General features: G+C 43.2%; 1 protein-coding gene across 1 annotated transcript; it reads left to right on the plus strand.

Moving 5' to 3' along the window:
• The first annotated feature begins 1,423 nt into the window (after positions 1 to 1,423).
• Positions 1,424 to 16,183, plus strand: LOC124043172 (biotinidase-like). The gene is made up of 7 exons (XM_046361442.1): positions 1,424 to 1,989; positions 2,202 to 2,351; positions 5,618 to 5,763; positions 6,368 to 6,545; positions 9,365 to 9,665; positions 10,264 to 10,532; positions 14,885 to 16,183. Exons 1-7 carry the CDS (start codon positions 1,744 to 1,746, stop codon positions 15,149 to 15,151), a joined length of 1,557 nt encoding a protein of 518 aa, XP_046217398.1. The 5' UTR covers positions 1,424 to 1,743; the 3' UTR covers positions 15,152 to 16,183.

Below are 16,183 nucleotides of genomic sequence, written 5' to 3' on the forward strand. Positions count from 1 at the left end.
CCTAGCCATTAACCTCAGCTATCATAGCTTGTTGTATTGACTTCACAACAGTCTGAATGATATTAATGAAGCCTATGGATTGAGTAGAATATATTCTTAGGATCAGAGGACCCATACCAAGTCTTTACAGTCTCCTGAGGGGGAAAAGGTTTTGTCGTGCCCTCTTCACGACTGTCTTGTTGTGTTTGGAACATGATAGTTTGTTGGTGATGTGGACACCAAGGAACTTGAAACTCTCGACCCTCTCCACTACAGCCCCGTCGATGTTAATGGGGGCCTGTTTGACCCGCCTTTTCCTGTAGGTCACGATCAGCTCCTTTGTCTTGCTCACATTGAGGGAGAGGTTGTTGTTCTCGCACCACACTGCCAGTTCTCTTACCTCCTCCCTGTAGGCTGTCTCATCGTAGTTGGTGATCAGACCTACCACATTGTGTCGTCAGCAATCTTAATGATGGCGTTGGGAGTCGTGTTTGGCCATGCAGTCATGGGTGAACAGAGAGTACAGGAGGAGCCTAAGTACACACCCCTGAGGGGCCCCAGTGTTGAGGGTCAGCGTGGCAGACATGTTGTTGCCTACCCTTACCACCTGGGGGCGGCCCGTCAGGAAGTCCAGGATCCAGTTGCAGAGGGAGGTGTTTAGTCCCAGGGTCCTTAGCTTAGTGATGAGCTTCGTGGGCACTATGGTGTTGAACGCTGAGCTGTAGTCAATGAACAGCATTCTCACATAGGTATTCCTTTTGTCCAGGTGAGAAAGGGCAGTGTGGAGTGTGATTGAGATTGCGTCATCTGTGGATCTGTTGGGGCGGTATGCTAATTAGAGTGGGTCTAGGGTATCATGGAAGGATGCTGTTGATGTGAGCCATGACCAGCCTTTCAAAGCACTTCATGGCTACAGATGTGAAGTGCTACGGGGCAGTGCTCACTGACCTGCCCAGTTCAATATGGGTTACATTAAATCCATTAATTAACACAGCAGCTGTGCTGCAGCCTGACACAACTTCTAAAGGAAGAACCACTGTAGATGTGACTGTTTTTATTTCTCATCTATATATACATTTATATATTGAATATTAAAAAATACAATCTACTTTCAGTGAAGGCGCTCAACATCTACATCACATTCAGTCATCTAACAGACTCCCATCTAGAGCGATACACAGAAGCAACCAGGGGCAACGTCGTGCTCAACCGTCGACAGATCTCCCACAAGCTCAAAAAACAGGAACCCGAACCAGCATCCTAGTATACAAAAATACTGGCTAAAACAAAAATATATTTGGCTACTGTATATTTCGTGAGCTGCTGCCCCCTAGCGGTCATACCGCAGCGCTGCATGGGTTCAGACTGAAGAACACGCCCTCAGACAAGCCAACAGCCTATCACCGAAGGCAGGAACGATGTCAGGTGCACTTTTCAACCATACTCCGCACAGTAAGTAGGAGCCGGCAATACAGCAATAGACTGCCATAAAACCTTAAAGAAGAAGACAGGGCAGTAGAAACAACAACAAACATGTATTAGATATAGCTACAGTAGCTAGTTAATGTAACAACAACGTGTTAATATTGCATCCATTCTATCAACAGCTATACTTTTGTGAAACAGGTCAGAATTAGAAACAAACTCGCGGTTGTATTTGTTTAACGAGTGTTGAGAACTTTGGACTGAGTGACCATTGAACTCGTACTGACCGGTCCTCCCCATCAGAGTTCCCCATCTATCCCGGGCTCTGGTCAGTCAGCCATGGTCCTCCGTGTCCTCCAGGCCGTGGCGGCGGTGGCTGTTCTTTGTCGGTTCCCCGTAACGTTAACTCGGGCTGGGGACAGGTCAGAGGGGACTCCCGGCCAATCCTACGTGGCTGCGGTATACGAGCACCGGGTTATTCTGAACCCGGAGCCGCACGTACCTCTGTCCCGGGCCGCGGCGCTCAAGCACATGATGAGCAACCTAGATGTGTACGAGGAGCAGTCCGCGCGAGCTGCGGAACAGGTTGGCTACATTTAGGGGGGTCTTAGCCAGATGTGTTAGTGCAGGGCTGGAACTAAAAGCCTGCACACCCTGCCGCTAAGCTCTTCAGGACTGTGTTACACTTCTCTTTGACAGGAAGGATACACATCAATCTTGCTTTAAAAGGGCTGAAGTTAGCTTTAAAGCTCTTCTCCCTTTCGAGTCTCACCCGTTTCCCTAATTCTCTCTTTCAGGGGGCTCAGATCATAGTATTTCCAGAGGATGGTCTTCAGGGGTTTAACTTCAGTCGTCTGTCCATCTCTGCTTACCTAGAGACCATCCCTGACCCACAGTCTGAGGACTGGAACCCCTGTACACAGACAGACAGACACACCCACACTGAGGTATGTACAGGGCCGGATCCAGAACGAATCAGTTGGACGGGCCTTTGATTTCTATATGCGGGTACTTTTTTTTCAGGGGACCTCCTGTGTGCGCAAGCGCATGAACGTTCACAGTAGTTTTTTAAACAGTGTGATAGTCGAGGCAATAAGCAGCTCGTGAGTTTCAAGTTTGGGGAAGCTTACAATTTATCCTACCATTTCTACCGATCTTTGTGCCAGTTGTGATTATTTTTATATGCGCATTTTCGTGGAACACTTTCATTTCAATAGTAACGTTTTAATTTCTCAGAATCATTGTCACGTGGTTAATAATAAAAATCGGAAAAATCTTTCAACTGAGGCAAGAATACCAGCCTCAGCCATATGGACACTGATACACTGATCTATTGGCAGTTATAAATTAGCGCATATAAATTAGCGCATAGAACCTATTGGCCAATGCAGCAGGAAGCCTAGAAGTTCCATAGTCAACTAAAGTCTATACATAGGTCTAAAGCTGACAAATAACAGTAGCAAATATCCTGATGACAATTCAGGTTCTTTCAATCACATTCATCTCTGCCTCCCTTTCTATCTGTCTTGACCGGAAGCTGTCGCTAGCGCACATGCAACATTATATCAACTAGCCTATTCTAGTCCCTCAGAGTTTCCCACGCTAGTGACCTCGGGACACACAGCTGTTTGTTTTATGCCTGTCCACTGGATATATGGAGTCATCAGATCATGATATTTTGTTAATTCACACTGAGACTTGGTGATTATGGAATCATCAGATCATGATATTATGTTAATTCACACTGAGACTTGGTGATTATCGAGTCCGGGGGTGTTGGAAAGATATTTCAAATATTGAGGAGCTATCGTTCACGATGGATATTTATCAAAAGAAGAGTTATACATGGAGTAAACAATAAACAAAACAACAACACAGAGTTACACATGGAGTAAACAATAAACAAAACAACAACACAGAGATACACATGGAGTAAACAATAAACAAAACAACAACAGAGTTACACATGGAGTAAACAATAAACAAAACAACAACACAGAGTTACACATGGAGTAAACAATAAACAAAACAACAACACAGAGTTATACATGGAGTAAACAATAAACAAAACAACAACACAGAGTTACACATGGAGTAAACAATAAACAAAACAACAACACAGAGTTACACATGGAGTAAACAATAAACAAAACAACAACACAGAGTTATACATGGAGTAAACAATAAACAAAACAACAACACAGAGTTACACATGGAGTAAACAATAAACAAAACAACAACACAGAGTTACACATGGAGTAAACAATAAACAAAACAACAACACAGAGTTACACATGGAGTAAACAATAAACAAAACAACAACACAGAGTTACACATGGAGTAAACAATAAACAAAACAACAACACAGAGTTACACATGGAGTAAACAATAAACAAAACAACAACACAGAGTTACACATGGAGTAAACAATAAACAAAACAACAACACAGAGTTACACATGGAGTAAACAAGTCAACAACACAGAGTTACACATGGAGTAAACAAGTCAACAACACAGAGTTACACATGGAGTAAACAAGTCAACAACACAGAGTTACACATGGAGTAAACAAGTCAACAACACAGAGTTATACATGGAGTAAACAATAAACAAAACAACAACACAGAGTTACACATGGAGTAAACAAGTCAACAACACAGAGTTACACATGGAGTAAACAAGTCAACAACACAGAGTTACACATGGAGTAAACAAGTCAACAACACAGAGTTACACATGGAGTAAACAATAAACAAAACAACAACAGAGAGTTACACATGGAGTAAACAAGTCAACAACACAGAGTTACACATGGAGTAAACAATAAACAAGTCAACAACACAGAGTTACACATGGAATAAACAAGTCAACAACACAGAGTTACACATGGAGTAAACAAGTCAACAACACAGAGTTACACATGGAGTAAACAATAAACAAGTCAACAACACAGAGTTACACATGGAATAAACAAGTCAACAACACAGAGTTACACATGGAGTAAACAATAAACAAGTCAACAACACAGAGTTACACATGGAGTAAACAATAAACAAGTCAACAACACAGAGTTACACATGGAGTAAACAATAAACAAAACAACAACACAGAGTTACACATGGAGTAAACAATAAACAAGTCAACAACACAGAGTTACATGTTTTATTTGAGATTGATGCGTCTTTCTGCCGGGCGCGCGTCTCAAATAAATGATCAATATTTTATTTGGACGGACCAGGCACACCAATAAAGCCAGACCTGCGTGTGTACACGCACACACACACACACACACACACACACACACACACACACACACACACACACACACACACACACACACACACACACACACACACACACACACACACACACACACACACACACACACACACACACACACACACACACACACACAGAGGCATGGACTCTACAAGGTGTCGAAAGCGTTCCACAGGGATGCTGGCCCATGTTGACTCCAATGCTTCCCACAGTTGTGTCAAGTTGGTTGGAAGTCTTTTTGGTGGTGGACCATTCTTGATACACACGGAAAACCGTTGAGCGTGAAAAACCCAGCAGCGTTGCAGTTCTTGACACAAACAGGTGCACCTGGCACCTACTACCATACCCCGTTCAAAGGCACCTACTACCATACCCTGTTCAAAGGCACCTACTACCATATCCTGTTCAAAGACACAGACACCTACTACCATATCCTGTTCAAAGACACCTACTACCATATCCTGTTCAAAGACACCTACTACCATATCCTGTTCAAAGACACCTACTACCATATCCTGTTCAAAGACACCTACTACCATATCCTGTTCAAAGACACCTACTACCATATCCTGTTCAAAGACACCTACTACCATATCCTGTTCAAAGGCACCTACTACCATATCCTGTTCAAAGGCACCTACTACCATATTCTGTTTAAAGACACCTACTACCATATCCTGTTCAAAGACACCTACTACCATATCCTGTTCAAAGACACCTACTACCATATCCTGTTCAAAGACACCTACTACCATATCCTGTTCAAAGACACCTACTACCATATCCTGTTCAAAGGCACCTACTACCATATCCTGTTCAAAGGCACCTACTACCATATTCTGTTTAAAGACACCTACTACCATATCCTGTTCAAAGACACCTACTACCATATCAAATATCGTCAAATGTGTATTCTGTCCTGTTCTCTCTCAGGTCCTCCAGAGGTTGAGCTGCATGGCTCGACGTCACCGTCTGTACCTGGTGGCCAACATGGCTGACCTCCAGCCCTGCCGTCAGACCTCTCACCCCACCTGCCCCCCCGATGGGCGCTGGCAGTTCAACACTGATGTTGTCTTCAGGTTACCGGTGTTGCTTCTGTTTTGAACACGTTGTTCATGTGCCGCTAGAGAGTAAAAGGTGGACAGGGAGTTCCAGGTTTTCCAAAACCTCCAGAGGTTCTCTTGGAAATGACATTATATTGTGTTTATATACAGGGATGATGTTAGTGCTCCTGGAATAGGGAAATGACATTATATACAGGGATGATGTTTGTGCTCTTGGAATAGGGAAATTACATTATATACAGGGATGATGTTTGTGCTCTTGGAATAGGGAAATTACATTATATACAGGGATGATGTTTGTGCTCTTGGAATAGGGAAATTACATTATATTGTGTTTATATACAGGGATGATGTTTGTTCTCCTGGAATAGGGAAATTACATTATATACAGGGATGATGTTTGTTCTCCTGGAATAGGGAAATGACATTATATGTTGTTTATATACAGGGATGATGTTTGTGCTATATTGTTAAGAGGCGTTCATTTAAAACGCGCCCCCACCATCAGCCATTCTCTGTATGTACTGTATGTTTAATAATAATTGTATTTTTTTTTTTACACAATGATTTGAGTTATAGACAGATGAAAAATAAATGTTTGTTCTCCCATTCACTGCAGGTGGGATGGTTCCCTGGCAGCACGCTATCACAAACACAACCTGTACTTTGAGAAGGCCTTCGATGCCCCGCCCACACTCGAGGTGGTGACCTTTGACACGCCGTTCGCCGGACGGTTTGGAGTGTTCACCTGCTTCGACATCCTGTTCCATGACCCTACCGTCAGACTACTGGAGCAGGTACGTACAGGAAGCTCAGAGGGCGGCAGGTAGCCCTGTGGTTAGAGCGTCGGGCCAGTAACCAAAAGGTTTTAAGATACTTAACCCTGTTGTAGATGGTAGACCCTGGCTGTGACCTGCACTCTGAGGGTGTATCAGGGAGAGTTGTAGATGGTAGACCCTGGCTGTGACCTGCACTCTGAGGGTGTATCAGGGAGAGTTGTAGATGGCAGACCCTGGCTGTGACCTGCACTCTGAGGGTGTATCAGGGAGAGTTGTAGATGGCAGACCCTGGCTGTGACCTGCACTCTGAGGGTGTATCAGGGAGAGTTGTAGATGGTAGACCCTGGCTGTGACCTGCACTCTGAGGGTGTATCAGGGAGAGTTGTAGATGGTAGACCCTGGCTGTGACCTGCACTCTGAGGGTGTATCAGGGAGAGTTGTAGATGGTAGACCCTGGCTGTGACCTGCACTCTGAGGGTGTATCAGGGAGAGTTGTAGATGGTAGACCCTGGCTGTGACCTGCACTCTGAGGGTGTAGCAGGGAGAGTTGTAGATGGTAGACCCTGGCTGTGACCTGCACTCTGAGGGTGTATCAGGGAGAGTTGTAGATAGCAGACCCTGGCTGTGACCTGCACTCTGAGGGTGTATCAGGGAGAGTTGTAGATGGTAGACCCTGGCTGTGACCTGCACTCTGAGGGTGTATCAGGGAGAGTTGTAGATGGCAGACCCTGGCTGTGACCTGCACACTGAGGGTGTATCAGGGAGAGTTGTAGATGGCAGACCCTGGCTGTGACCTGCACACTGAGGGTGTATCAGGGAGAGTAGGATACATTTACAATTCACACACGTGTATTAATACACACAGGTGTAATAGGACAAATGTAAGCTCTCACCAAGGGATTATTACACACACACACACACACACACACACACACACACACACACACACACACACACACACACACACACACACACACACACACACACACACACACACACACACACACACACACACACACACACACACACACACACCTTTTTCCCCCACAATGTTTGATTATGCATCCAAAATTAAGTTGTTAACAGTCTGTGTTAATGTCTCTGTGTTAATGTCTCTGTGTTAATGTCTCTGTGTTAATGTCTCTGTGTTAATGTCTCTGTGTTAATGTCTCTGTGTTAATGTCTCTGTGTTAATAGTCTGTGTTAATGTCTCTGTGTTAATGTCTCTGTGTTAATGTCTCTGTGTTAATAGTCTGTGTTAATGTCTCTGTGTTAATGTCTCTGTGTTAATGTCTCTGTGTTAATGTCTCTGTGTTAATGTCTCTGTGTTAATGTCTCTGTGTTAATAGTCTGTGTTAATGTCTCTGTGTTCATGTCTCTGTGTTAATGTCTCTGTGTTAATAGTCTGTGTTAATGTCTCTGTGTTAATGTCTCTGTGTTAATGTCTCTGTGTTAATGTCTCTGTGTTAATGTCTCTGTGTTAATGCCTCTGTGTTAATGTCTCTGTGTTAATGTCTCTGTGTTAGTGTCTCTGTGTTAATGTCTCTGTGTTAATGTCTCTGTGTTAATGTCTCTGTGTTAATGTCTCTGTGTTAATGTCTCTGTGTTAATGTCTCTGTGTTAATGTCTCTGTGTTAATGTCTCTGTGTTAATGTCTCTGTGTTAATGTCTCTGTGTTAATGTCTCTGTATTAATGTCTCTGTGTTAATGTCTCTGTGTTAATAGTCTGTGTTAATGTCTCTGTGTTAATGTCTCTGTGTTAATGTCTCTGTGTTAATGTCTCTGTGTTAATGTCTCTGTGTTAATGTCTCTGTGTTAGTGTCTCTGTGTTAATGCCTCTGTGTTAATGTCTCTGTGTTAATGTCTCTGTGTTAGTGTCTCTGTGTTAATGTCTCTGTATTAATGTCTCTGTGTTAATGTCTCTGTGTTAATGTCTCTGTGTTAGTGTCTCTGTGTTAATAGTCTGTGTTAATGTCTCTGTGTTAATGTCTCTGTGTTAATGTCTCTGTGTTAGTGTCTCTGTGTTAATGTCTCTGTGTTAGTGTCTCTGTGTTAGTGTCTCTGTGTTAATGTCTCTGTGTTAACAGTCTGTGTTAATGTCTCTGTGTTAATGCCTCTGTGTTAATGTCTCTGTGTTAATGTCTCTGTGTTAATGTCTCTGTGTTAATGTCTCTGTGTTAATGTCTCTGTGTTAGTGTCTCTGTGTTAATGTCTCTGTGTTAGTGTCTCTGTGTTAATGTCTCTGTGTTAATGTCTCTGTGTTAATGTCTCTGTGTTAATGTCTCTGTGTTAATGTCTCTGTGTTAGTGTCTCTGTGTTAATGTCTCTGTGTTAGTGTCTCTGTGTTAATGTCTCTGTGTTAATGTCTCTGTGTTAACAGTCTGTGTTAATGTCTCTGTGTTAATGTCTCTGTGTTAGTGTCTCTGTGTTAGTGTCTCTGTGTTAGTGTCTCTGTGTTAGTGTCTCTGTGCTAGTGTCTCACTGTTAGTGTCTCTGTGTTAGTGTATCTGTGTTAATGTGTCTCTGTTAGTGTGTCTGTGTTAATGCCTCTGTGTTAATGTCTCTGTGTTAATGCCTCTGTGTTAATGTCTCTGTGTTAATGCCTCTGTGTTAATGTGTCTGTGTTAATGCCTCTGTGTTAATGTCTCTGTGTTAATGTCTCTGTGTTAATGTTTCTGTCTTTCTATTTCTCCTCAGGGTGTCAGACAGATGGTCTACCCTACAGCCTGGATGAACCAGCTTCCTCGGTCTTTCTATTTCTCCTCAGGGTGTCAGACAGATGGTCTACCCTACAGCCTGGATGAACCAGCTTCCTCTGTCTTTCTATTTCTCCTCAGGGTGTCAGACAGATGGTCTACCCTACAGCCTGGATGAACCAGCTTCCTCTGTTGTCAGCCGTTCAGTTCCAGAGAGCCTTCAGTCTGGGAACTAACACCACTCTGCTGGCGGCTAACATCAGGGCAGACAGCCTGGGTATGACAGGAAGTGGCATCTTCACCCCTGGTACTGCCATCTACCACCATGCCAGGGCTGGGCAGCCAGAGGAGGGGAGGCTGCTGGTGCTGAGGATACCTGTACTGGACACTGCCTGGCTGGGAACAGAGACAAGGGCCAAGGGGCAGGCAGGAGGAGAGGGAGATGGGGAGGCAGGAGGAGAGGGAGATGGGGAGGCAGGAGGAGAGGGGGAGGGGGAGGCAGGAGGAGAGGGGGAGGCAGGAGGAGAGGGGGAGGCAGGAGGAGAGGGGGGAGGCAGGAGGAGAGGGAGAGGGGGAGGCAGGAGGAGAGACTGCAAGAGGAGAGGGGGAGGCAGGAGAAGAGATTGCAAGAGGAGAGGGGGAGGCAGGAGGAGAGACTGCAAGAGGAGAGGGGGAGGCAGGGGGAGAGGGGGAGGCAGGAGGAGAGACTGCAAGGGGAGAGGGGGAGGCAGGAGGAGAGGGGGAGGCAGGAGGAGAGACTGCAAGAGGAGAGGGGGAGGCAGGAGGAGAGACTGCAAGAGGAGAGGGGGAGGCAGGAGGAGAGACTGCAGGAGGAGAGGGGGAGGCAGGAGGAGATACTGCAAGAGGAGAGGGGGAGGCAGGAGGACAGACTGCAGGAGGAGAGGGGGAGGCAGGAGGACAGACTGCAAGAGGAGAGGGGGAGGCAGGAGGAGAGGGGGAGGCAGGAGGAGAGACTGCTTATACCAGGTCACCTAAGCCTCTGTCTGGACAGAGGGAGGGCAACTCTGGGTTCTGTCTACAGGAGAGCCAACACTGCCGGGAGGATTCTCTCTCTACCTCTCCTCCTGCCTTCTCTCCCTCATCCCCCTTTCCTTTCACCTCCTCTATGATGTATGATCCCTTCTCCTTCCTCCTGCTGAGTAGTTCAGAGGGCCAGCTGACAGTGTGTGACGGTCGTTTCTGCTGCTACCTGCAGTACCGACGCTCCCCACAGGGGGGCAATACGGAGCTCTATGCTCTAGGAGCGTTCTCTGGCACTCATACGGTTAACGGACGCTACAATGTACAGGTAGGGACCAACGTTTAAATTTATACTGAGTAGAACTGGGAAACTGTATACTGAGTAGAACTGGTATACTGAGTAGAACTGGTATACTGAGTAGAACTGGTAAACTGTATACTGAGTAGAACTGGTAAACTGAGTAGAACTGGTAAACTGAGTAGAACTGGTAAACTGAGTAGAACTGGTATACTGAGTAGAACTGGTAGACTGAGTAGAACTGGTATACTGAGTAGAACTGGTATACTGAGTAGAACTGGTATACTGAGTAGAACTGGTATACTGAGTAGAACTGGTATACTGAGTAGAACTGGTAAACTGTATACTGAGTAGAACTGGTAAACTGTATACTGAGTAGAACTGGTAAACTGTATACTGAGTAGAACTGGTAAACTGTATACTGAGTAGAACTGGTATACTGAGTAGAACTGGTATACTGAGTAGAACTGGTATACTGAGTAGAACTGGTAAACTGAGTAGAACTGGTATACTGAGTAGAACTGGTAAACTGAGTAGAACTGGTATACTGAGTAGAACTGGTATACTGAGTAGAACTGGTATACTGAGTAGAACTGGTATACTGAGTAGAACTGGTATACTGAGTAGAACTGGTATACTGAGTAGAACTGGTATACTGAGTAGAACTGGTATACTGAGTAGAACTGGTATACTGAGTAGAACTGGTAAACTGTATACTGAGTAGAACTGGTAAACTGAGTAGAACTGGTATACTGAGTAGAACTGGTAAACTGAGTAGAACTGGTATACTGAGTAGAACTGGTATACTGAGTAGAACTGGTATACTGAGTAGAACTGGTAAAGTAGAACTGGAGTAGAACTGGTACTGAGTAGAACTGGTAGAACTGGTATACTGAGTAGAACTGGTATACTGAGTAGAACTGGTATACTGAGTAGAACTGGTATACTGAGTAGAACTGGTAAACTGTATACTGAGTAGAACTGGTATACTGAGTAGAACTGGTAAACTGTATACTGAGTAGAACTGGTAAACTGAGTAGAACTGGTATACTGAGTAGAACTGGTAAACTGAGTAGAACTGGTATACTGAGTAGAACTGGTATACTGAGTAGAATTGGTATACTGAGTAGAACTGGTATACTGAGTAGAACTGGTACACTGAGTAGAACTGGTATTCCGAGTAGAACTGGTAAACTGTATACTGAGTAGAACTGGTAAACTGTATACTGAGTAGAACTGGTATACTGAGTAGAACTGGTATACTGAGTAGAACTGGTATACTGAGTAGAACTGGTAAACTGTATACTGAGTAGAACTGGTAAACTGAGTAGAACTGGTATACTGAGTAGAACTGGTAAACTGAGTAGAACTGGTATACTGAGTAGAATTGGTATACTGAGTAGAACTGGTATACTGAGTAGAACTGGTACACTGAGTAGAACTGGTATTCCGAGTAGAACTGGTAAACTGTATACTGAGTAGAACTGGTAAACTGTATACTGAGTAGAACTGGTATACTGAGTAGAACTGGTATACTGAGTAGAACTGGTATACTGAGTAGAACTGGTAAACTGAGTAGAACTGGTATACTGAGTAGAACTGGTATACTGAGTAGAACTGGTAAACTGTATACTGAGTAGAACTGGTAAACTGAGTAGAACTGGTAAACTGAGAACTGGTATACTGTAGAACTGGTATACTGAGTAGAACTGGTATACTGAGTAGAACTGGTAAACTGTATACTGAGTAGAACTGGTATACTGAGTAGAACTGGTAAACTGAGTAGAACTGGTAAACTGAGTAGAACTGGTATACTGAGTAGAACTGGTATACTGAGTAGAACTGGTAAACTGTATACTGAGTAGAACTGGTATACTGAGTAGAACTGGTATACTGAGTAGAACTGGTAAACTGTATACTGAGTAGAACTGGTAAACTGAGTAGAACTGGTAAACTGTATACTGAGTAGAACTGGTAAACTGTATACTGAGTAGAACTGGTATACTGAGTAGAACTGGTAAACTGTATACTGAGTAGAACTGGTATGGTACTGAGTAGAACTGGTATACTGAGTAGAACTATACTGAGTAGAACTGGTAAACTGACTGGTATACTGAGTAGAACTGGTATACTGAGTAGAACTGGTAAACTGAGTAGAACTGGTATACTGAGTAAAACTGGTAAACTGTATACTGAGTAGAACTGGTATACTGAGTAGAACTGGTATACTGAGTAGGACTGGTAAACTGGTATACTGAGTAGAACTGTATACTGAGTAGAACTGGTTTACTGAGTAGGACTGGTAAACTGGTATACTGAGTAGAACTGTATACTGAGTAGAACTGGTAAACTGTATACTGAGTAGAACTGGTATACTGTATACTGAGTAGAACTGGTATACTGTATACTGAGTAGAACTGGTATACTGAGTAGAACTTGTAGACTGTATACTGAGTAGAACTGGTATACTGAGTGGAACTGGTAGACTGTATACTGAGTAGAACTGGTAAACTGTATACTGAGTAGAACTGGTATACTGAGTAGAACTGGTAAACTGAGTAGAACTGGTATACTGAGTGGAACTGGTAGACTGTATACTGAGTAGAACTGGTAAACTGTATACTGAGTAGAACTGGTATACTGAGTAGAACTGGTATACTGAGTAGAACTGGTATACTGAGTAGAACTGGTATACTGAGTAGAATTGGTAGACTGTATACTGAGTAGAACTGGTAAACTGTATGCTGAGTAGAACTGGTATACTGAGTAGAACTGGTATACTGAGTAGAACTGGTATACTGAGAACTGGTAGACTGTATACTGAGTAGAACTGGTAAACTGTATGCTGAGTAGAACTGGTATACTGAGTAGAACTGGTATACTGTATACTGAGTAGAACTGGTAAACATTACAACTTCCATTTGGAACTGCTTGGAGGACTCCTGCACTGTGTATACTTGAAGCATTTGTTAGTATTCAACTTCTAGTATACAGTTTAGTAGTTCTACTGAGTATACAGTATACCAGTTCTACTCAGTATACCAGTTCTACTCAGTATACAGTCTACCAATTCTACTCAGTTTACCAGTTCTACTCAGTATACAGTTTACCAGTTCTACTCAGTATACAGTTCTACTCAGTATACCAGTTTACCAGTCCTACTCAGTATACCAGTTCTACTCAGTATACCAGTTCTACTCAGTATACAGTTTACCAGTTTTACTCAGTATACCAGTTCTACTCAGTTTACCAGTTCTACTCAGTATACCAGTTCTACTCAGTATACCAGTTCTACTCAGTTTACCAGTTCTACTCAGTATACCAGTTCTACTCAGTATACCAGTTCTACTCAGTATACAGTATACCAGTTTTACCAGTTTCTACTACTCAGTATACCAGTTCTACTCAGTATACAGTTCTACTCAGTATATATAGTATACCAGTTCTACTCAGTATACCAGTTCTACTCAGTATACAGTTTACCAGTTTTACTCAGTATACCAGTTCTACTCAGTTTACCAGTTCTACTCAGTATACCAGTTCTACTCAGTATACCAGTTCTACTCAGTATATAGTATACCAGTTCTACTCAGTATACCAGTTCTACTCAGTATACAGTTTACCAGTTCTACTCAGTATACCAGTTCTACTCAGTATACAGTCTACCAATTCTACTCAGTATACCAGTTCTACTCAGTTTACCAGTTCTACTCAGTATACCAGTTCTACTCAGTATACAGTCTACCAATTCTACTCAGTATACCAGTTCTACTCAGTTTACCAGTTCTACTCAGTATACCAGTTCTACTCAGTATACCAGTTCTACTCAGTATACAGTTGACCAGTTCTACTCAGTATACCAGTTCTACTCAGTATACAGTTTACCAGTTCTACTCAGTATACCAGTTCTACTCAGTATACAGTCTACCAATTCTACTCAGTATACCAGTTCTACTCAGTATACCAGTTCTACTCAGTATACCAGTTCTACTCAGTATACAGTCTACCAATTCTACTCAGTTTACCAGTTCTACTCAGTATACAGTTTACCAGTTCTACTCAGTATAGCAGTTCTACTCAGTATACAGTTTACCAGTTACCAGTTCTACTCATATATTATTATTATTATTATTATTACTCAGTATACAGTCTACCAGTTCTACTCAGTATACCAGTTCTACTCAGTATACCAGTTCTACTCAGTATACAGTTTACTAGTTCTACTCAGTATACAGTATACCAGTTCTACTCAGTATACAGTCTACCAGTTCCTAAGCTTGAGTTTTTACCTCATGTCCAGCTGTGATCTTCCAATAGTTAAGCCTCTTGCAGTAGTACAACAGTTCATGCATGGTGTTGATGATTAACCCCTCCCCCTCCAGGTGTGCGCGTTGGTCCGCTGTTTGGGGTCAGAGGTCAGCTCCTGTGGACAGGAAGTGGAGGAGGCAGAGTCGAGAGTTGACTTCCTATTGGAGGGGAAGTTCGGAACCCGTCACGTTTACCCGTCGTTGCTAGGTAGCGGCATGGTTCTAGAACAACCTGACCAGGTCAAGACGACCGCAGATGGTCGCGTGGCCATGGAACACTCAGGGATGACCGTTGGACTAGTGACCGCATGTCTCTACGGCAGGGTGTACGACCAGGACTAAGGTGTGTGAGAGAGAGGTTGCAGGTCCAAACACTTAAGATACACCCTCGTCCACTTACCCTCGCCTTATGCCCTTGGGGAAATCCCCGTCGCCATCTTGGAGGGCTTTCCAAATGATTAGCCAAGCAAGGGAAGTTAGCAAATGTAAGCCCCTCAGCCCTCGTTTTTAGTCGGCTTAGCGAGTGTACAATTATGTTCACTCCTGGGCCCGAAACTCCCCATAATTCAATTCACGACGATTGTACATCTTGTCAGCGAAAACTTATAAACAACATCAATGGAGAAGTCAACATAAAAACAGTCAAAACAAATGCAAATAAGTTATAAATGGTGCTACTAACGCACATGACGGCACGAACACGTCTCGTAAAAAGTAAATGTGTTTTTGTTTGGTTATCTTTTGGAAATTGTAGAGAAAAAAATATATATATTCTTCAGAAGTTCCAGCTGGGTAGGCTAACGTTACTTAGCCAATTCATTCACTAGCTATCATACAGTAGGCGTATATTAATAATGATAAATTTAATATAAGTAGACATGCACTCATAATTGACTGTAGCGCATAGAACGCACCCACAAGCTACCGGTGGCTGAAAACACAATCATCTCGGGATGAATGAGTGACAAATTTCCAGCCAAGTGTGGTCCCTTTAAAAATCATTCCTTCCTCCTTTGTCCGTTAAATACTCGTCAGACGTCATCAGAAGTGTCCACTTAAGTTGAGGGTTGAGGGGATAGGGTGTGTCTTAAGTGTTGGGACCGCAACCAGGGAGAGAGCGTGAGAGAGGGTGTGTGTTTGGGTTAAATGATTGTGTGGTCCCATAAAGTGAACCAATCTTCTACCTCAGTAAATAAGTGTTCTCTTTTGTCCTCCTTCCTGTTTCTGAACTGTATCCATGACACCCTATTCTGCAATGTTGTCGGGGGTTACGCCAAATAAAAATATGATTCACCAACAACAAAAAATATTGTATTTTTAAAAATATTTTTTTAAACATTTTCAAACAGCACATTTATAATGTTCCATGTTTGA

Source organism: Oncorhynchus gorbuscha, linkage group LG09, assembly GCF_021184085.1.
Source record: "Oncorhynchus gorbuscha isolate QuinsamMale2020 ecotype Even-year linkage group LG09, OgorEven_v1.0, whole genome shotgun sequence".
NCBI lineage: Eukaryota > Metazoa > Chordata > Actinopteri > Salmoniformes > Salmonidae > Oncorhynchus > Oncorhynchus gorbuscha.

Bases quoted from the DNA above. Each gene is read 5' to 3' on its own strand.
- LOC124043172 (XM_046361442.1), top strand. From the start codon at position 1,744: ATGGTCCTCCGTGTCCTCCAGGCCGTGGCGGCGGTGGCTGTTCTTTGT. The intron at 5,764-6,367 runs GTTACCGGTGTT...CATTCACTGCAG, and splicing joins AACACTGATGTTGTCTTCAG to GTGGGATGGTTCCCTGGCAG. The intron at 6,546-9,364 runs GTACGTACAGGA...ATTTCTCCTCAG, and splicing joins CCGTCAGACTACTGGAGCAG to GGTGTCAGACAGATGGTCTA.